The sequence below is a fragment of the Bufo gargarizans genome, chromosome 2 (assembly GCF_014858855.1).
Source record: "Bufo gargarizans isolate SCDJY-AF-19 chromosome 2, ASM1485885v1, whole genome shotgun sequence".
NCBI lineage: Eukaryota > Metazoa > Chordata > Amphibia > Anura > Bufonidae > Bufo > Bufo gargarizans.
Window position 1 is genome coordinate 1,607,914 of NC_058081.1, and position 22,424 is coordinate 1,630,337.

General features: G+C 43.2%; 1 protein-coding gene across 2 annotated transcripts in view; it reads left to right on the plus strand.

The window, feature by feature from the left end:
- The first annotated feature begins 261 nt into the window (after positions 1-261).
- Positions 262-22,424, plus strand: part of CAMTA2 (calmodulin binding transcription activator 2) — a 67,139-nt gene continuing 44,976 nt past the window's right edge. For both annotated transcript variants that reach the window (XM_044278499.1, XM_044278500.1), the window contains exons 1-7: positions 262-361; positions 11,499-11,600; positions 12,607-12,710; positions 12,909-12,976; positions 18,555-18,690; positions 18,846-18,917; positions 20,206-20,359. In XM_044278499.1, coding sequence (XP_044134434.1) covers positions 11,570-11,600; positions 12,607-12,710; positions 12,909-12,976; positions 18,555-18,690; positions 18,846-18,917; positions 20,206-20,359 — 565 coding nt within the window. In that variant the 5' untranslated portion in view covers positions 262-361; positions 11,499-11,569. The remainder of the gene's footprint in view (positions 362-11,498; positions 11,601-12,606; positions 12,711-12,908; positions 12,977-18,554; positions 18,691-18,845; positions 18,918-20,205; positions 20,360-22,424) is intronic.

Sequence of the window (22,424 nt, forward strand, 5' to 3'; positions counted from 1 at the left end):
GGAGTGAGCGGTCAGAGGAGTGATACATCTGGCCCATAGTTTTATTCCTAGCTTCCCCCTGTATTAGATCAGGATGTGACAACCTATTGAAATAAGGAACTTTGTGTCCTCTCTACCGCCACCTAGCGTCTCACTGTGTCCATGACAGGGACTGTCCATGTGTGAGAGAACACTTCCACATCATCACGTGTCCGCTGTCACGTGACGTCACTCGGGTGTACACAGCGTCTCTTTCGGACTCTTCCGGGTGCATCTAACGTAATGACATTATGACCCCGCCCCCTGATGCGTTTTACGTAAGACGCTGAGATGAGAGAGGGGGGGTTCGGTAATAAGATGGCGGCTGGAGGGTCCCGGGGAGGTGAGTGAGGGGCCTGGGAGCCGTGTACTGGAGCCATGACATGACGTGCTACCTACCTGCCATCATTATGTACTGCGTGTGCCGTATCCCACAGCCGTATCCTCCTCCATCCTGTCATCAGTATATACAGTCCATATCATACGTCTGTATACACTGCTCTCCTATATTATATATACAGTCCATATCATACGTCTGTATACTCTGCTCTCCTATATTATATATACAGTATATATCACACGTCTGTATACACTGCTCTCCTATATTATATATACAGTATATATCATACGTCTGTATACACTGCTCTCCTATATTATATATACAGTATATATCATACGTCTGTATACTCTGCTCTCCTATATTATATATACAGTATATATCACACGTCTGTATACGCTGCTCTCCTGTATTATATATACAGTATATATCACACGTCTGTATACACTGCTCTCCTATATTATATATACAGTATATATCACACGTCTGTATACACTGCTCTCCTATATTATATATACAGTATATATCACACGTCTGTATACGCTGCTCTCCTATATTATATATACAGTATATATCACACGTCTGTATACTCTGCTCTCCTATATTATATATACAGTATATATCATACGTCTGTATACACTGCTCTCCTATATTATATATACAGTATATATCACACGTCTGTATACGCTGCTCTCCTATATTATATATACAGTATATATCACACGTCTGTATACGCTGCTCTCCTATATTATATATACAGTATATATCACACGTCTGTATACACTGCTCTCCTATATTATATATACAGTCCATATCATACGTCTGTATACACTGCTCTCCTATATTATATATACAGTATATATCACACGTCTGTATACACTGCTCTCCTATATTATATATACAGTCCATATCATACGTCTGTATACGCTGCTCTCCTATATTATATATACAGTATATATCACACGTCTGTATACACTGCTCTCCTATATTATATATACAGTATATATCAATTGTCTGTATACTCTGCTCTCCTATATTATATATACAGTATATATCACATGTCTGTATACTCTGCTCTCCTATATTATATATACAGTATATATCACACGTCTGTATACTCTGCTCTCCTATATTATATATACAGTATATATCATATGTCTGTATACGCTGCTCTCCTATATTATATATACAGTCCATATCATACGTCTGTATACGCTGCTCTCCTATATTATATATACAGTATATATCACACGTCTGTATACACTGCTCTCCTATATTATATATACAGTATATATCAATTGTCTGTATACTCTGCTCTCCTATATTATATATACAGTATATATCACACGTCTGTATACGCTGCTCTCCTATATTATATATACAGTATATATCACACGTCTGTATACTCTGCTCTCCTATATTATATATACAGTCCATATCATACGTCTGTATACGCTGCTCTCCTATATTATATATACAGTATATATCATATGTCTGTATACACTGCTCTCCTATATTATATATACAGTATATATCATACGTCTGTATACACTGCTCTCCTATATTTTACCCTTCGCACGGGTATATTTCAACGATTTCACTTAGTTTCTGTGTGTCGTTAAAAGATATCGACAGTATCCCCCATAACGGTGACCTCCACAGTACCCCGCCCCTTAACAGTGAACTCCACAGCGCTTCACCCCTTAACACTGCCCCCCCACACACATACAGAGCCCCGCCTTCTTAAAATTGGACCTCCACAGCAGCCTATTTCCTTAACTTTGACCTTCACAGCAGCCCACCCCTTTAACAGTGAGTTTCACAGAACCCCACTCCCTTGACATTGACCTCCTCTGGAGCCCTCCCCTTAATGGTGACCTCCATAGGGGACCATCCCCTTATCTGTGACCTCCACTGGTCCTTGCCCCCTAACAGAGACCTCCACAGCACCCGTCCCTTTAACAATGACTGCCACAGTATCCCGCTCCCTTAACAGTGACCTCACAGTACCTAACTGACTTAACAGTGACCTCCACATCAGCTGCCCCTTTAATAGTGGCCTCTGCCCCTTAACAGTGACTCCACAGCGCCCTGCCCCTATAAGGCTACATGACGACATGTGTCGTGCAACATTTTGTTGTACCAATGTCTCACAGCAATTTTTATAATGATAGGCTATGGTGTAATCAGTTCTCATCTCTCCTGTGTTCTCCCCTGTCCTCATACTATAAACGTTGATAATCTGGGTGTCCTAGTGATGATAGATAATCAGTTTTCACCTCTCCTGTGTTCTCTCCTGTACTTATACTATACACCGTGATAAGCAGCGTGTTCTAGTGATAGATAATCAGTTCTCATCTCTCCTGTGTTCTCTCCTATCCATATACTATATACAGTGATAAGCAGGGTGTTCTAGTGATAGATAATCAGTTCTCACCTCTCCTGTGTTCTCTCCTGCCCTTATACTATAAACAGTGATAAGCAGGGTGTTCTAGTGATAGATAATCAGTTCTCACCTCTCCTGTGTTCTCTCCTATCCTTATACTATATACAGTGATAAGCAGGGTGTTCTAGTGGTGATAGATAATCAGTTCTCACCTCTCCTGTGTTCTCTCCTGTCCTTATACTATATACAGTGATAAGCAGGGTGTTCTAGTGATAGATAATCAGTTCTCATCTCTCCTGTGTTTCCTCCTGTCCTCATACTATAAACAGTGATAAGCAGGGTGTTCTAGTGATAGATAATCAGTTCTCACCTCTTAGGTATCGCCGCATCCGTATCGACCGGCTCTATAAAAATTTCACATAAACTAGCCCCTCAGATGAACACCGTAAAAAATTTAAAATAAAAACTGTTCTAAATAAACCATTTTTTGTCACCTTACATCAATAAAAGTATAATAGCAAGCGATCAAAAAGTCACACGCACCCCAAAATAGTGCCAATCAAACCGTCATCTCATCCCGCAAAAAATCAGACCCTACCTAAGATAATCGCCCAAAAACTGAAAAAAATATGGCTCTTAGAATATTGAGACATTAAAACATGATTTCTTTTTTTTTGTTCCAAAAATGATATTATTGTGTAAAACGTACCTAATATGTTTACTTTTTATAAATTTATGTATCGCAGCGTCCGTAATAACTTGCTCTATAAAATTATTACATGACCTAACCCATCAGATGAATACCGTAAAAAAAAAAATGGTGTAAAAAAAGCAATTTTTTTGTCACCTTATCACAAAAAGTGTAATAGCAAGTGATCAAAACGTCATACGCACCCCAAAGTAGTGCCAATAAAGCTGTCATCTCATCCCGCAAAAATCATACCCTACCCAAGATAATCGCCCAAAAACTGAAAAAATTATGGCTCTCAGATTATGGAAACACTAAAACATGATTTTTTTTTTTGTTTCAAAAAAGAAATCATTGTGTAAAACTTACATTAAAAAAAAAGTATACATATTAGGTATTGCCGCGTCCGTGACAACCTGGTCTATAAAAATACCACATGATCTAACCTGTCAGATGAATGTTGTAAATAACAAAAAATAAAAACGGTGCCAAAACAGGTATTTCTTGTTATCTTGCCTCATAAAAAGTGTAATATAGAGCAACCAAAAATCATATGTACCCTAAACTAGTACCATCAAAACGTCCACCCTATCCCGTAGTTTCTAAAATGGGGTCACTTTTTTGGAGTTTCTACTCTAGGAGTGCATCAGGGGGGCTTCAAATGGGACATGGTGTAAAAAAAAAAACAGTCCAGCAAAATCTGCGTTCAGAAAACCGTATGGCATTCCTTTCCTTCTGCACCCTGCCGTGTGTCCGTACAGCGGTTTACGACCACATATGGGGTGTTTCTGTAAACTACAGAATCAGGGCCATAAATAATGAGTTTTGTTTGGCTGTCAACCCTTGCTTTTGTTACTGGGAAAAATGTTTTAAAATGGAAAATCTGCCAAAAAAGTGAAATTTTGAAATTGTATCTCTATTTTCCATACATTTTTGTGGAAAACCCAAAGGGTTAACAAAGTTTGTAAAATCAGTTTTGAATACCTTGAGCGGTGTAGTTTCTGGAATGGGGTCATTTTTGGGTGGTTTCTATTATGTAAGCCTCACAAAGTGACTTCAGACCTGAACTGGTCCCTAAAAATTGGGTTTTCGAAAATGTCTGAAAAATTTCAAGATTTGCTTCGAAACTTCTAAGCCTTGTAACTTCCCCAAAAAATAAAATATCATTCCCAAAATGATCCAAACATGAAGTAGACATATGGGGGATGTAAAGTAGTAACTATTTTTGGAGGTATTACTATGTATTATAGAACTAGAGAAATTGAAACTTCGAAATTTGGATTTTTTTAAAAATTTTTTAGTAAATTTGGTATTTTTTTTTATAAATAAAAATAATATTTTTTTACTTCATTTTACCAGTGTCATGAAGTACAATATGTGACGAAAAAAACAGTCTCAGAATGGCCTGGATAAGTCAAAGCGTTTTAAAGTTATCACCACCTAAAGGGACACTGGTCAGATTTGCAAAAAATGGCCTGGTCCTTAAGGTGAAATAAGGCTGTGTCCTAAAGGGGTTAAGGACCGGGCCATTTTTCACCTTAAGGACCAGACTGATTTTTGAAAATCTGACATTTGTCATTTTGTGGTAATAACTTTAAAACGCATTTACTTATACAGGCCATTCTGAGATTGTTTTCTCGTCACATATTATACTTCATGACAGAGGTAAATTTGAATCAAAATATTTTATTTTTATTCATTAAAAAATACCAAATTTACCAAAAATTTTGAAAAATTTGCAACTTTCCAAATTTCTATTTCTCTGCTTTTAAAACAGATGGTGATACCTCATATAATAGTTATTACTTTACATTTCCCATATGTCTACTTCATGTTTGGATCATTTTGCAAATTACATTTTCTTTTTTGGGGACGTTACAAGGCTTAGAAGTTTAGAAGCAAATCTTGAAATTTTTCTTAAAATTTCCAAAACCCACTTTTTAAGGACCAGTTCAGGTCTGAAGTCAATTTGTGAGGCTTACATAATAGAAACCACCAAAAAATGACCCCATTTTACAAATTGCACCCCTCAAGGTATTCAAAACTGATCTTACAAACGTTCTTAACCCTTTAGGTGTTTCACAAGAATCAATGGAAAATGTAGATGAAATTTCAGAATTTCACTTTTTTGGCAGATTTTTCCATAATTATTTTTTCCCCCGCTAACAAAGCAGGGGTTAACAGCCAAAAAAACTCAATATTTATTACCCTGATTTTGTAGTTTACAGAAACACCTCATATGTTGTCGTAAACTGCTGTACGGGCACACGGCAGGGCGCAGAGGGAAAGGAACGCAATATGGTTTTTGAAGGGCAGATTTCACTAGGATAATTTTGACTTGCCATGTCACATTTGAAGACCCCCTGATGCACCCCTAGAGTAGAAACTACCAAAAAGTGACCCCATTTTGGAAACTAAGGGATAAGGTGGCAGTTTTATTGGTACTATTTTAGGGTATAGATTATTTTTCGTTGCTCTATATTACACTTTTTGTGAGGCAAGGTAACAAAAAATAGCTGTTTTGACACTGTCTCTGTTTTGTTATTTACAACGTTTATCTGACAGGTTAGATCATGAGCCATTTTAATAGAGCAGGTTGTTACGGACGCGACAATACCAAATATGACCCAAAATTTTTTGGGTTGTTTGTTTCAGTTTTACATAATAAAGCATTTTTGAAAAATTATTTTTAGTGTCTCCATATTCTGAAAGCCATAGTTTATTTTTTATTTTTTGGGCGACTGTCTTTTGTAGGGGCTCATTTTTTTCATTATGAGATGACGGTTTGATTGGTACAATTATGGGGTGCATATGACTTTTTGATCGCTTGCTATTACATTTTTTGTGATGTAACAAAATGACTTTTTGACATCGTTTTTATTTTTTTACGGTGTTCACCTGAGGGGTTAAATCATGTGATATTTTTATAGAGATGATTGTTACGGATGCGTCAATACCAAATATGTGTACTTTTTTTAATTTAAGTTTTATACACTAATATCATTTTTGAAAAATAATCATGTTTATTTTTACATTTTTGGGGCGATTTCTCTTAGGTAGGGTATCATTTTTCGGGATGAGATGATGGTTTGATTTGTACAATTTTGGGTTGCATATGACTTTATGATCGCTTTTCACCTGAGGAGTTAGGTCATGTGGTATTTTTATAGAGCAGGTTGTTACGGACGCGGCGATACCTAATATGTATACTTATTTTTTTTTTTTACCCAATAAAAGCATTTTTGAAACAAAACAAATCATGTTTTAGTGCCTCAATAGTCTGAGCCATAGTTTTTTTATTTTTTTGGGCGATTGTTCTATGTTGGGGCTCATTTTTTGAGGGATGAGGTGTCCGGTTAGATTGGTACTATTTTTGGGGGTATACACCTTTTTGATCGCTTGTTTGTTGCACTTTTAGTGATGTAAGGTGACAAAAATGCCTTTCTTTGACACAATTTGAATTTTTTATGGTGTCTATCGGACGGGGTAGATCATGTGATATATTTATAGAGCCGGTCGTTACGGACGCGGCGATACCTAATATGTGTTTTTTTTTCTTTTTTATTATAAAATCAGGGGAAGGGGCGTTTTTTTTTTTTTTTTTTAACTTTATTTCTGTCCCACTCTGGGACTTCAACTTTTGGGGGTCTGATCCCCTCTGCAATGCATTACAATACATCTGTATTGTATTGTATTGCATTGCCGGTTCGTGTACTACAGTGAGTCATGCGCTAACAGGTTGCCTAGGAGACGGGTCTGAGGCTGGATCTCCTAGGCACCCGTAGAAGGCAGGTCCCGATGCCGTGCAGGGCATTGGGCAGCCTCTGCACAGGGTCGGGCTGCCTTCTGACACATCACAGCAGCGCGGCAATGCATCCCCCGCCGTACATGCACTGCATTTTGTGTTAAATTAAAAGTGCTTCAAGTTTCTGCTTTTGCCTCTGTGAACGGTCATATTTTCCCGTTGCAAAAACTAACAGTAGTTCCCCATCATGTTGGGATTCCAGCGGCCTTGATACCTGTTCTCCATTGTAGAAATATTTTTATGGAACCGCTCTCCATGTTCGTCACTAACGTGTCCCAAATTGGGTGGGAAAAAGTCAAGATGGGAATGTAAGAAATGCACTTTCACTGACATCCGGCAGCCAAGTTGTTCATGTCCTGTAAGCAGGTTGTCTACTAGTTCAGCAGAGTCTGCAGCTCGTCTGTTCCCAAGGAAGTTCTGCACTACGAGCACAAGTACATCCCGAGCTGCAAGGTCCAGAGGGTTGAGTTTTGTTCTGAATGTGTCATCATGCATTAGTTTGTTGATTTCGGAGTCAATAAAAATTCCGGCCTTTATTTTAGCATCAGTTTTCAGTGTGCTAAACTTCTCCTTCAAAACTGGAAACCATTTCCATCACGATCAAGTAGTGCAATTACAACATTTTTCATTAAACCAAGTTTAATGTGAAGTGGATCGACCAGTGATTGTGTTGTACATTGTACTGACCAGCTGCTGCTCGACTCTGAGAGACCACGGTCTCATTGTGTAATGATTGTTGTCATCACGACTGTTCCATAGGCACAAGAAACACATGTGCTTTGTGTACCCTGTAGACTGTAGGCCAAGCAGCAGTGCTACCACTTTCAGGTCAGCACAGATTTTCCAATTGTTTTCTGAGTATTTGATCATTTTCTAAATGAACTCCATAGAAGCATGGGTCTCTTTCATTCCAACCGCATGAGCCAATGGAACAGATGGTTTTTCGTTACCATTGTGCAACAAGACGGCTTTCACACTTGTTTTGCTAGAGTCTATGAATAGCCTCCATTCATCGGGAACATGTGTACCATCTAACTCCATCATGAGACCATTTACATCAGTACAGAAACAGACATCACTTTCCATTGCATAGTATGCAGATAACTTGTCTGGATCGTTAACACATTTGCCTTTATCCATCTTAAGTTTCTAAACTGATAGCACTATAACAGATCACTTTATCAAAATCTGTCCAGCTTGCCTTATATACTTACTGCTGACATCAGCGTGAGTGTGTCCGGACAGGTGTGGACGTGTCCATTGGAATATCTCCAATATAATGCATTAATAGTATAACTTAGTAGGCTTTGCATGTATAACTTAACCCTATAAGGACCTCCGCCGTACATGAAGCCCGCTCGCACGTGCAGCAGGCGCAATAGCCGCCAGGTTTCTGTTATTTTAAATAGCAGAGAGCCACGGCACATGTATGCGATCAGCCATAAGGCTGATTGCATACATTTTCCCTTTCAGAGGCCATGGTCAAATGTGACCACAGCATCTGCGCAGTCCGGAAGCGGAAGTCGCACACTTAAACTCCGATAACAGCGTTCCCTGGCTGAGATCGGGGAGCCTGTTACATTGATCTAATAGTCTGAAGCCTCAAGCAGGCTTCGGTGCCTATTAAATGATTATACCAATACTGGCCACTAGGTGTCAGCATTATATTGGTATAGTGCAAATGAAGTGTTCAATGGTGTCTATATAGACCTCAATTAACACAATAGGCAATATAATTATTGCCAGTTATTGTCATCCAAAGTGATTTAAAAAAAAATATATAGTAAAAAAAAAAAAAAAAGGTTTTGCAAATAAAAAATAAAAGTTCCCTTTCCTTAAAATACTTAATAAAAAAAATAAACATCGTGGGCATCGCCGCGTGCGAAAATACACATACTATTAAAATATAACAATATTAATGGCATAATAGAAAAAAAAACATCCAATTTGCCATTTTTTTTTTCATTTCAACTACCCAATAATTTTTTTTATAAAAAGTGATCAAAAAGTCGCACACACTTTAAAATGGTATCACTGAAAAAAAAAAAAAAAGATCGTCCAGCAAAAAATGAGCCCTCACACAGCCCCGTACACATAACTATAAAAAAGTTATAGGGGTCAGAATATAATAAAATAAATAATATAATTTAATTAAATATAATTAAATATAATAATTTACCTCAAAGCTTGAAAAAATTTTTTTTTTCAGTATTAAAACGCAAGAAAAAATATATACAAGTGTGGTATCGTTGTAGCCGTACTGACCTGGAGAATGAAGATAACAGGTCAATTTTACTGCATGGTATACAGTGTACACCATACCGTGTATGGTATGGTTGCTTCCCACTACATGGTATGCAACCATAAATGGCGCCATTAGAAACTACAACTTGTACCGCAAAAAATAAGCCTTCATAAGGCTATGTGAATAGAAAAACTAAAAAGTTTAGGACTCTGGGAAGGCGGGGAGTGAAAACAGAAAATGCAAAAAGGGAAAATTCCAGGGTCCTTAAGGGGTTAAAATCTAGACGTGCCAGGCAAATTCCGAGTTCATATTTGGAATCATCACATGTTTTTCTCTCAGTAGCAAAATCATTGTTGCGCGGTGTAATCAGTCCTCACTTCTCCTGTGTTCTCTCCTGTCCTTATACTATATACAGAGATAAGCAGGGTGTTCTAGTGATGGATAATCAGTCCTCACCTCTCCTGTGTTCTCTCCTGTCCTCATACTATAAAAAGTGATAAGCAGGGTGTTTTAGTGATAGATAATCAGTTCTCACCTCTCCTGTGTTCTCTCCTGTCCTTATACTATATACAGTGATAAGCAGGGTGTTCTAGTGATGATAGATAATCAGTTCTCGCCTCTCCTGTACTTATACTATATACAGTGATAAGCAGTGTGTTCTAGTGATGATAATCAGTTCTCACCTCTCCTGTGTTCTCCCTGTCCTTATACTATATACAGTGATAAGCAGGGTGTTTAGTGATAATAATCAGTTCTCACCTCTCTTGTGTTCTCTCCTGTCCTCATACTATACACCGTGATAAGCAGGGTGTTCTAGTGATGATAGATAATCAGTTCTCACCTTTCCTGTGTTCTCTCCTGTTCTTATACTATACACCGTGATAAGCAGGGTGTTCTAGTGATAGATAATCAGTCCTCACCTCTCCTGTGTTCTCTCCTGTTCTTATACTATACACCATGATAAGCAGGGTGTTCTAGTGATGATAGATAATCAGTTCTCACCTCTCCTGTGTTCTCTCCTGTCCTTATACTATATACAATAATAAGCTGGTGTTCTAGTGATGATAGATAATCAGTTCTCGCCTCTTCTGTGTTCTCTCCTGTCCTTATACTATATACAGTGATACACAGGGTGTTCTAGTGATGATAGATAATCAGTCCTGACCTCTCCTGTGTTCTCTCCTGTACTTATACTATATACAGTGATAAGCAGGGTGTTTAGTGATAATAATCAGTTCTCATCTCTCCTGTGTTCTCTCCTGTCCGTATACTATATACAGTGATAAGCAGGGTGTTCTAGTGATGATAGATAATCAGTTCTCGCCTCTCCTGTGTTCTCTCCTGTCCTTATACTATATACAGTGATAAGCAGGGTGTTTAGTGATAGATAATCAGTCCTCACCTCTCCTGTCCTTATACTATATACAGTGATAAGGAGGGTGTTCTAGTGATAGATAATCAGTCCTGACCTCTCCTGTGTTCTCTCCTGTACTTATACTATATACAGTGATAAGCAGGGTGTTTAGTGATAATAATCAGTTCTCACCTCTCCTGTGTTCTCTCCTGTCCTTATACTATATACAGTGATAAGCAGGGTGTTCTAGTGATGATAGATAATCAGTGCTCACCTCTCCTGTGTTCTCTCCTGTCCTTATACTATAAACAGTGATAAGCAGGGTGTTCTAGTGATAGATAATCAGTCCTCACCTCTCCTGTCCTTATACTATATACAGTGATAAGGAGGGTGTTCTAGTGATAGATAATCAGTCCTGACCTCTCCTGTCCATTATGCTCAGTCTCTTCGCTCTTCTCTAGAGTGCCCGCAGGCGCCCGCTCACATCTCTAGAGTGCCCGCAGACTTGTCACCTTCAGATTTCACATACATATCACATGCTCCACCGATCTTTCTCCTCCCGTGTTACACGGGTCTTTTACATTACATGTGTAGATCTGTGTTGGACACAAGAAGAATTTAGCGTTGTGTACGTCATTCATCCCGTCTATTCTCTTGTGTTGCAGAGAAAAGTAAATCCGGACGCCCCGTGGCCTAACATCTCTTCTCCTCTCCCCGAGATGTCCCGCTATTTACAATGAATAGCAAGGAGTGTGCCGAGGTGTCAGGTAAGATTACATTCTGTACTCAGGTGTCAGGTGAGATTACACCCCTGTACTGAGGTGTCAGGTGAGATTACACCCCTGTACTGAGGTGTCGGGTGAGATTACACCCCTGTACTGAGGTGTCGGGTGAGATTACACCCCTGTACTGAGGTGTCAGGTGAGATTACACTCCTGTACTGAGGTGTCAGGTGAGATTACACCCCTGTACTGAGGTGTCAGGTGAGATTACACCCCTGTACTGAGGTGTCAGGTGAGATTACACCCCTGTACTGAGGTGTCAGGTGAGATTACACCCCTGTACTGAGGTGTCAGGTGAGATTACACCCCTGTACTGAGGTGTCAGGTGAGATTACACCCCTGTACTGAGGTGTCAGGTGAGATTACACCCCTGTACTGAGGTGTCAGGTGAGATTACACCCCTGTACTGAGCTGTCCGGTGAGATTACACCCCTGTACTGAGCTGTCCGGTGAGATTACACCCCTGTACTGAGGTGACAGGTGAGATTACACCCCTGTACTGAGGTGTCAGGTGAGATTACACCCCTGTACTGAGGTGTCAGGTGAGATTACACCCCTGTACTGAGGTGTCAGGTGAGATTACACCCCTGTACTGAGGTGTCAGGTGAGATTACACCCCTGTACTGAGGTGTCAGGTGAGATTACACCCCTGTACTGAGGTGTCAGGTGAGATTACACCCCTGTACTGAGGTGTCAGGTGAGATTACACCCCTGTACTGAGGTGTCAGGTGAGATTACACCCCTGTACTGAGGTGTCAGGTGAGATTACACCCCTGTACTGAGGTGTCAGGTGAGATTACACCCCTGTACTGAGGTGTCAGGTGAGATTACACCCCTGTACTGAGGTGTCAGGTGAGATTACACCCCTGTACTGAGGTGTCAGGTGAGATTACACCCCTCTACTGAGGGTCTCAGGTGAGATTACACCCCTCTACTGAGGGTGTCAGGTGAGAATATTCCATGCCCATGTATTTATCATTCTTGATTCTAGAGAACGGCCACCATATCAAGGTTTTTCTACCCAAGAAGCTGCTGGAGTGTTTACCGAAGTGTACTGCTCTACCTAAGGAGAGGCTGCGCTGGAACACCAATGAGGTACGTGCTGTTCTGCGTCTGACGGCTACCTCTCCTGAAGTTCTCTGTGCTGCTGAAAATCTTTACCTCCCCCATACGTGACCCTTTCTTGTCTCCATGCCCCTCTGTCATGACGGCTCTGCCCTGTGACCGCCCAGGGTGGGATTTCATGATCTCTTCGATATTTACATGGAGGATTCTCTGCTTTCTCTTCTGCAGGAAATCGCCTCTTACCTCATTACCTTTGAGAAGCATGATGAGTGGCTGTCTTGTGCCCCCAAAACCAGGTTAGTGCCCGGAGTGATCCTGCCCCCTGGTGGCCAAACACCCAAACAACTGAGGACTGGACTAAGTCAATAGATGCTTAGTACCTTGCGTCGTCTCCCACTATCGGGCAGTTAGATCTTCTGCCCACCAGTATAGGAGCTGGGTGATAACCAGTGGTCCGTCCCTGCAGGGGCTCTCGCCCACAGTCCTGGCATGTGAATACGTATGTGCATTGTGAGAGGGTCCTTCTGCAGGAAGTAGAAGAAAGCTGTAGAAGGTGACTACTATGGAGGACGCGCCGCCACTGCCACCTGCTCATAGAAACATTTATGTTAAGATTTTTTTTTTGCCGGTTTTGGGACTTTCTGAAAAAAAACTTTTTGTCCCCTAGGATACCAGAGGTTTTTTCTTTTCTGTGTTTGGGTTTTTCTTCCCGGTCTTCCTGTAGCCATAACTTTTTTATTTTTTCGTTTACACGTTTTAGGGTTTGTTTTTTGAGGCACAAGTTGTACCTTCTAATGCCACCATTTAATATGGCATACAATGTAGTGGGAAGCGATACCACTTTTATTTTTTTAGGCTTAAATACTGTAAAAATAATTGAAAACTTTAACCTCTTAAAGACACATGACGTACCGGTACGGTGACGTACCGGCGGTGATCGGAACCCGGTACCTGCTCAAATCATTTAGCATGCACCTTGGCTAAATGCGCGGGGGGGTCCCGTGACCCCCCCCCCCCTCTGTGTCGGCGATCGCCACAAACCGCAGGTCAATTCATTTGTGGCGGTGATCGGGCGTGCCATCGGGTCCCTATGCGGCTGTAGGAGGGGCGACCCGATGGCATGGAAGGCAGCACGATGCCTTCCTGAGGCATCGCGCTGCCTTCCGGTGACGAGCCTGTGAGATCCAGCCCCCTGGATCTCACAGGCCGGAAGCTGTATGAGTAATACACACTGTATTACTCATACAGCCTATACATTGTAAAAGGGATTAGACCCCCAAAGGTTGGAGTCCCAAAGTGGGACAAAAAATAAAGTTCCCCCCCAAAATAATTTCAAGTTTCAAGTGAAAATAAACCAAAACTTCATTTCCCCCCAAAAAAGTTAAAAAATGAGAAAGAAAAAAAGTTGACATATTAGGTATCGCCGCGTCCATATCGACCTGCTCTATAAACATATCACATGACCTAACCCCTCAGATGAACACTGTAAATAAAAAATAATAACTGTGCTAAATAATACAATTTTTTGTCACCTTACATCACAAAAAGTACAACAGCAAGCGATCAAAAAGGCGTTTGCCAGGGACTGAGAGATGGTACACTCCGGTCTTATTTGGCATCCTGTCGCCTTCCTACCCTATCGACTAACGACCTTGCCGCCCTTAATAGTCCGATCACGCCGGAGGAGATTGGGGAGGTGGTGGAACATCTACCTGAGGGTAAATCCCCAGGGCCTGATGGCCTTTCGTACAAATATTATAAGACCTTTAATACTGAACTAACCCCTCACTTAGTAACCCTATTCAATCATTTCCCGGATATCAGAGGTGTTATGGTCAAGGACAGGGAGTTTAAGCTATCGCTATATTCTGATGATATCCTCCTCACCCTTACCAAGCTTCACATTTCCCTACCTAACCTCCACTCCATCCTACAGGAGTTTGGTCGACTCTCGGTGTATAAGGTCAACACCCATCAAACTGAGGCCCTTCCTTCTTAATCTTTCTCAGACGGCCCTGGTTAACTTTCCTTTCCATTGGAAGACGGACTCACTGCGATATTTGGGGGTTGACCTCACTCCCCGATATGGAGAGCTTTACAAAGCTAATTTCCCACGTATATATGCTGAGATTAGGTGTCTTCTAGAGAGGTGGCATCCTCTCCCACTCTAAAATGACGATCTTGCCCAAGCTGCTGTACCTTTTTGAGACCTTACCGATTAAAGTCCCCCTTAAAGACCTGAGATCCACTCAATCTCACCTCCTTAGATTCATATAGGCGGGTGAGCGGCACAGAATCCCGAGGTTGGTTCTCCTATCTAGTAGGCACCAGGGTGGTCTAGGGGTTCCGGATCTGTCTAAATATTACTTGGCGGCCCAGCTACTCTGTCACAGCCTGGGCTTCCTTGCACCCATATTCTGTCTGGATGCAGATAGAAAGACTCTGGCTAGCTCCTGCACATCCTAACTCCATGTTATGGTCCGGACCGGACGGGACTCTGCCAGCCAAGGCTCTCCTAGGGCCCATGGCTTGTACCAGACGCATCTGGCAGCAGTGCAGTGGCAGATTCCCTCTGGAGTCCATTCACTCCGCCATGACCTCCTTCTTATATCACCCCACGCTCCCTGCTAGTCTTATCACGTCCACAACGAGACCATGGTTTCAGCGGGAGGTGTTTCGGTTTGCGGATATTGTGGACCCCTTTACTAGGGTTCTTCTGCCGTTTCCTACTCTGAAGGCCAAATATGATCTCCCCCCATCCTCCAACTTCTTTTATATCCAGATTAGGCACTTCACCCAGTCCGTTTTCTCAGGGGTCACAGTTTCCCTTCCGACTCCCTTTGAACGCCTTTGCAGGGAAGGGATACATGCGAAAGGTTTGATTTCTGAGATTTACTCCATATTGCTGACTCCCTTCCCTGATCGGGCCCAAAGACATTCCTACATGGTGCGGTGGGAGGAATATCTGGGGAGGGCCTTGCCGGACTGGCACCTTATATGGAGGAGGGCAGCGAAATCATCTATGTCGGTGCTTCATCAGGAGAACCAATATAAAATCTTAATGCACTGGTATCACACTCCTGACCTCCTCCATAGAATGAATCCAGTAGTCCCGGGTGATTGCTGGAGATGCGGCTTACCTAGGGGTACGTTGCCTCACATTTTGTGGGACTGTCCCAAGATATGCCCCTACTGGACTGAAGTAGGCGCCCTCCTGACCGATGTCTTTGGAATGGAAATCCGACCGGATGTGTCCTTCCTGCTCATTGTGGTCCCCATACAAGTTAAAAAACATTCACTCAAGCTGCTGCTACTGGTCCTAACAGCAGCTCGTTGTCTAGTCTCCCGAGCCTGGAAAAGCCCCGAACCACCATAGGTCTCTGATTTGTATGCTAGGGTGATGGAGGTCCGAACAATGGAGTACTCCACTGCTATGTTTCAGGACAAAATGGCACTCTTCAACGCCATATGGGACCTATGGGATAATTACTGGGCCACCAGACAACCTTGACGATCTCGTGTGAAAGGAATGTTCCCTTCCCCCTCCCCCCCTTTTTATGTCTTTGTCTATGTCATTTGTCTTGTCTGTTGGGTATCTGTTGGGTTGGGTATTATTGGCTGAGAAGCTCTGGGCCTTCGGGTCTTTAAGGCTCTCCGGCTTCTACCTGATGTCTTTTTGTTTAGGATACATTGCACAGTAGTCCTTCGGACTGGTTACAGATAGTTCATGTTAATGCTTTATTTTTGTTCGGTCTTCCATTCTTCATCACTGACTATTATCAAGTGTTACATATGCCCATCCAATATGTATGTGATGTATTTTGTGTATTATCCTTACTTTGTACTTCTGTGCATTATTCTACTGAAAACGTGTATTTACATTTGTTTTACACCATAATAAATATACAATTATTTTTAAAAAGGTGTTTGCCCACCAAAATAGTACCAATCTAACCGTCACCTCATCCCACAGAAAATGAGCCCCTACCTGAGACAATCGCCCAAAAAATAAAAAAAACTATGGCTCAAAATATGGAGACACTAAAACACCATTATTTTTTTGTTTTGAAAAAGCTGTTATTGTGTAAAACTTACATAAATAAAAAAAAAGTATACATATTAGGTATCGCCGCGTCCGTATCGACCGGCTCTATAAAAATATCTCATGACCTAACCCCTCTGGTGAACACCGTAAAAAATTTAAAATAACAACTGTGCTAAATAAACAATTTTTTGTCACCTTACATCACAAAAAGTGTAATGGCAAGCGATTAAAAAAGTCACACGCACCCCAAAATAGTGCCAATCAAACTGTCATCTCATCCCGCAAAAAATGAGACCCTACCCAAGATGGGCAAACGCCTTTTTGCTATTAAACTTTTTGTGATGTGGGTGACAAAAAATGGTTTCTTTAGCTCAGTTTTTATTACATTTTTTACGGTGTTCATCTGAGGGGTTAGGTCATGTGATATTTTTATAGAGCCGGTCAATACGGACGCGGCGATACCTAATATGTATACTTATTTTTTTCCTATTATTTTTTTTTACCAATTTTTTTTTTACTTTATTTGGGGAAAATGACGTTTTTGTTTATTTTTACTTGACACTTAATTTTTTGGGGAGAAAACTTTATTTTTTCAACTTTTTTTTCACTTTATTTTTTGTCCCACTTTGGGACTTGGACTTTTGGGGGTCTAATCCTTTACAATGCATTATAATACTTCTGTATTGGAATGCATTGTTTGTATGAGTAATACTGTGTGTATTACTCATACAGCTTCCGGCCTGTGAGATCCAGGGGGCTGGATCTCACAGGCTCATCACCGGAAGGCAGCGCAGATGCCTCAGGAAGGCATCGCGGTCCCCCCTACTGCCGCATGGGGACCCGATGGCACCGCTGCCAGCAGCCGCAAACCGCAGGTAAAGCCGCAAACCGCAGGTCTGAATTGACCTGCGGTTTTCGGCGATCGCCAATATGGGGGGGGGGGGTCACGGGACCCCCTCGTGCATTTAGCCAAGGTGCCTGCTCAATGATTTGAGCAGGCACCGGGTTCCGATCTCCGCCTGCCGGGCGGCGGTGATCGGAAATACACATGACGTACCGGTACGTCATGTGTCCTGAAGAGGTTAAAGTTATCACCACTTAAAGTGACACTGGTCAGATTTGCAAAAAATGGCCTGGTCCTTAAGGTGAAATAAGGCTGTGTCCTTAAGGGGTTAAAAAAATAATTTTTTTTACGTTGCCATATTCTGGCCCCTATAACTTTATTTTACTTATGTCTACTGAGCTCATCTTTAGTTTTTATTGATCCCATTTTGGAGTGTGTGACTTTTTTTAAATTTTTTTGGGTAGGAGAAGCGATTAAAAAATGGTGAATAGGTCAATTTGATGCTTTTTTCCGTTACGCCATTCTCCGACTGGGATAAATATAGTAATAGTAGGGCCATTTTCAGACACGATGATGCCCGTATAATAATTTTATTTTTATATGAATATTTTTTATTATTAATGTACCAGTAATTTATTTTTATTCTAGGGAAAGTGGGTGATTTTAAATTTTTTATTTATTTATTTTCCAGTTTTTGTAGCCAGTCTAGGAGGCTACATGGTTCAGTACTTTTTCTATACACCCATAGGATGTATTGTATTGCACTGATTTCCTATGTTTGCCTGTCACCTGCTGGCTAACATAGGAACTGCACTTCTAATACACTGGGTCTCTGCAGTGAGACCCAGCCTATTAGAATTTATTACCTGCATCCCCAGTCACGTCGGGGGTTTTCATCCTTAGCGATCAGTGATCACACTTGATCATGGCATCTAAAGGCTGTAATGACCGCGGTCGGCATTGACTGTTTTCTTTTATGTGGCAGACCCCAAAATGGCTCCATCATCCTATACAACCGCAAGAAGGTGAAATATCGCAAAGATGGCTACTGCTGGAAGAAGCGCAAAGACGGCAAGACAACGCGAGAAGATCACATGAAGCTGAAGGTGCAGGGGATGGAGGTGAGTTCATCTCTGCGGAAAGTGAGGCGTTTCATGTCCCGGCCATTTTACTGCCTGACGACGAGCTGCAGAGGTGTAAATATTGAGATAAGACACCAGCCGGGCGGGGAGACCCTCACAGCTTTCTCTAACCTCTCCTTCGTCTGTCTCCTCAGTGCCTGTACGGCTGCTACGTCCACTCCTCCATCGTCCCGACATTTCACCGCCGCTGCTACTGGCTCCTACAGGTGGGTCACGCCCGATTCTGGAAGTGCAGCTGAATAAAAATCTCTCTTGTGTTTCACAATGTTATCCACCTCCTTGGGCGCAGCCTGTAGTGTAAAGGATGGAGGATGGTTGCAGAATGACAACCTCCATGATTTACACTGCTGATCTGCAAAGCAACATAGGACACTATTATCACAAAGAGACTTCTCTTTACTAATCTGAAATATTAGTTGCACCAATATCTGCGACTGCTCTGAGCTCATGCCAGGTCTAACGTTTTGGGCGTGGAAGGGGAGGGGTCAGCCCGTCTCATTCATCGCTTTGTACACCTGATTTAGGCGTAGAAAATGGTCTTAATGTAAGACGGCGAGGGCGCTCGGAAGCGGTCTCACATTTAGAAGTGCCGCTGGATACGCTGACGTTATGGAGAGGCCAGCGCCTTTTCATAACTCTGACGGATCCAGCGCCAGTTTAGGGTTTTATTGAGACCGGCGTCTGGCCGTGTTACCGGCCCTGTGCCCGTAACATAATCTGGCACGCCCCGTCCTCGGTCACATCAGGATAACATGGTGGCAGACTGGACGGCTGGAGATCTGCTAATCTTAGCAGAGGAGAGATATTGAGATGTAGGACATTAATAGATGCTGAAAGAGGAGAGGAATAGAAGGCAAAGATGGAGGTCGGCTGAGAGGTCTCCAGCAAGAACAGCCATCTTATCCCATCAATGGCCTTTTCTTCTGTGCTTGGATTTCACTTTCCAGGAGTTGTAGTTCCCTCCATGATGGACATGAAACCTTCCTGAGCCAAGGAAATAATCTTCAGCTGTCTAGAGATAATTCAGGATCCATCTTGAACAGTGATATGGCCGGCAGCCGGTGCGCTGATTGTCCTCATTTATCGCAGTCTCTAGTCCAGCTTTATTGATGCTGCAGTTAGTCACTGGGCCACTGGGGGTCCTCGTAGTAACAGCTGACTGTTTATCCTGCTGCTCTGTGTATACGCTGACCCTTCGATCAGCGGCGCCACATCCCCCATTGCACCCAGCAGGTTGCTGTCTCTCTGGTTTTATCAAAATTATCACATAAGTCCCATTGAAGTCAGTGGAGGAGCACATCTATGATACCATTTGTCATCCGTTTTACTTTATATTTACACCTGATAATGTTAGAAGTGTGAGATTACTGTATGCAGAGTGTAGTGTTATATACAGGAAGCTCGTTCCCAGATCTTCTGCATTACTATAGAAGAGCGCCCCCGGCTGGAGTGTAGTGATTATACCAGACATTAATGCACAGTCTCTGCCTGCAGAACCCGGATATTGTCCTAGTGCACTATCTGAATGTGCCTGCCATTGAGGACTGCGGGAAGATCTGCGGGCCCATCCTCTGCTCCACCAGCAGTGACCGAAAGGAATGGATGAAGTGGAGCAAGGAAGAGCTGATCAGCCAACTGAAGCCCATGTGTAAGAGACCGGAGGGTGAAGGGAGGGGGTCAGTATATGGAAGGTGATGAGACCGGAGGGTGAAGGGAGGGGTCAGTATATGGAAGGTGATGAGACCGGAGGGTGAAGGGAGGGGTCAGTATATGGAAGGTGATGAGACCGGAGGGTGAAGGGAGGGGGTCAGTATATGGAAGGTGATGAGATCTGGGGGTGAAGGGAGGGGGTCCGTATATGGAAGGTGATGAGACCGGAGGGTGAAGGGAGGGGGTCAGTATATGGAAGGTGATGAGACCGGAGGGTGAAGGGAGGGGATCAGTATATGGAAGGTGATGAGACCGGAGGGTGAAGGGAGGGGGTCAGTATATGGAAGGTGAGGAGACCGGAGGGTGAAGCGAGGGGGTCAGTATATGGAGGGTGAAGGGAGGGGGTCAGTATATGGAAGGTGATGAGACCGGAGGGTGAAGGGAGGGGTCAGTATATGGAAGGTGATGAGACCGGAGGGTGAAGGGAGGGGGTCAGTATATGGAAGGTGATGAGACCGGAGGGTGAAGGGAGGGGGTCCGTATATGGAAGGTGATGAGACCGGAGGGTGAAGGGAGGGGGTCAGTATATGGAAGGTGATGAGACCGGAGGGTGAAGGGAGGAGGTCAGTATATGGAAGGTGATGAGACCGGAGGGTGAAGGGAGGAGGCCAGTATATGGAAGGTGATGAGACCGGAGGGTGAAGGGAGGGGGTCAGTATATGGAAGGTGATGAGACCGGAGGGTGAAGGGAGGGGGTCAGTATATGGAAGGTGATGAGACCGGAGGGTGAAGGGAGGGGATCAGTATATGGAAGGTGATGAGACCGGAGGGTGAAGGGAGGAGGTCAGTATATGGAAGGTGATGAGACCGGAGGGTGAAGGGAGGGGGTCAGTATATGGAAGGTGATGAGACCGGAGGGTGAAGGGAGGGGGTCAGTATATGGAAGGTGAGGAGACCGGAGGGTGAAGGGAGGAGGTCAGTATATGGAAGGTGATGAGACCGGAGGGTGAAGGGGGGGGGTCAGTATATGGAAGGTGATGAGACCAGAGGGTGAAGGGAGGGGGTCAGTATATGGAAGGTGATGAGACCGGAGGGTGAAGCGAGGGGGTCAGTATATGGAAGGTGATGAGACCGGAGGGTGAAGGGAGGGGATCAGTATATGGAAGGTGATGAGACCGGAGGGTGAAGGGAGAGGATCAGTATATGGAAGGTGATGAGACCGGAGGGTGAAGGGAGGAGGTCAGTATATGGAAGGTGATGAGACCGGAGGGTGAAGGGAGCGGATCAGTATATGGAAGGTGATGAGACCGGAGGGTGAAGGGAGGGGGTCAGTATATGAAAGGTGATGAGACCGGAGGGTGAAGGGAGGGGATCAGTATATGGCAGGTGATGAGACCGGAGGGTGAAGGGAGGGATCAGTATATGGAAGGTGATGAGACCGGAGGGTGAAGGGAGGAGGTCAGTATATGGAAGGTGATGAGACCGGAGGGTGAAGGGAGGAGATCAGTATATGGAAGGTGATGAGACCGGAGGGTTAAGGGAGGGGGTCAGTATATGGAAGGTGATGAGACCGGAGGGTGAAGGGAGGAGATCAGTATATGGAAGGTGATGAGACCGGAGGGTGAAGGGAGGGGATCAGTATATGGAAGGTGATGAGAACGGAGGGTGAAGGGAGGGGATCAGTATATGGAAGGTGATGAGACCGGAGGGTGAAGGGAGGGGATCAGTATATGGAGGGTGATGAGACCGGAGGGGGTCAGTATATGGAAGGTGATGAGACCGGAGGGTGAAGGGAGAAGATCAGTATATGGAAGGTGATGAGACCAGAGGGTGAAGGGAGAGGATCAGTATATGGAAGGTGATGAGACCGGAGGGTGAAGGGAGGAGGTCAGTATATGGAAGGTGATGAGACCGGAGGGTGAAGGGAGGAGATCAGTATATGGAAGGTGATGAGACCGGAGGGTGAAGGGAGGGGGTCAGTATATGGAAGGTGATTAGACCGGAGGGTGAAGGGAGGAGGTCACTATATGGAAGGTGATGAGACCGGAGGGTGAAGGGAGGTG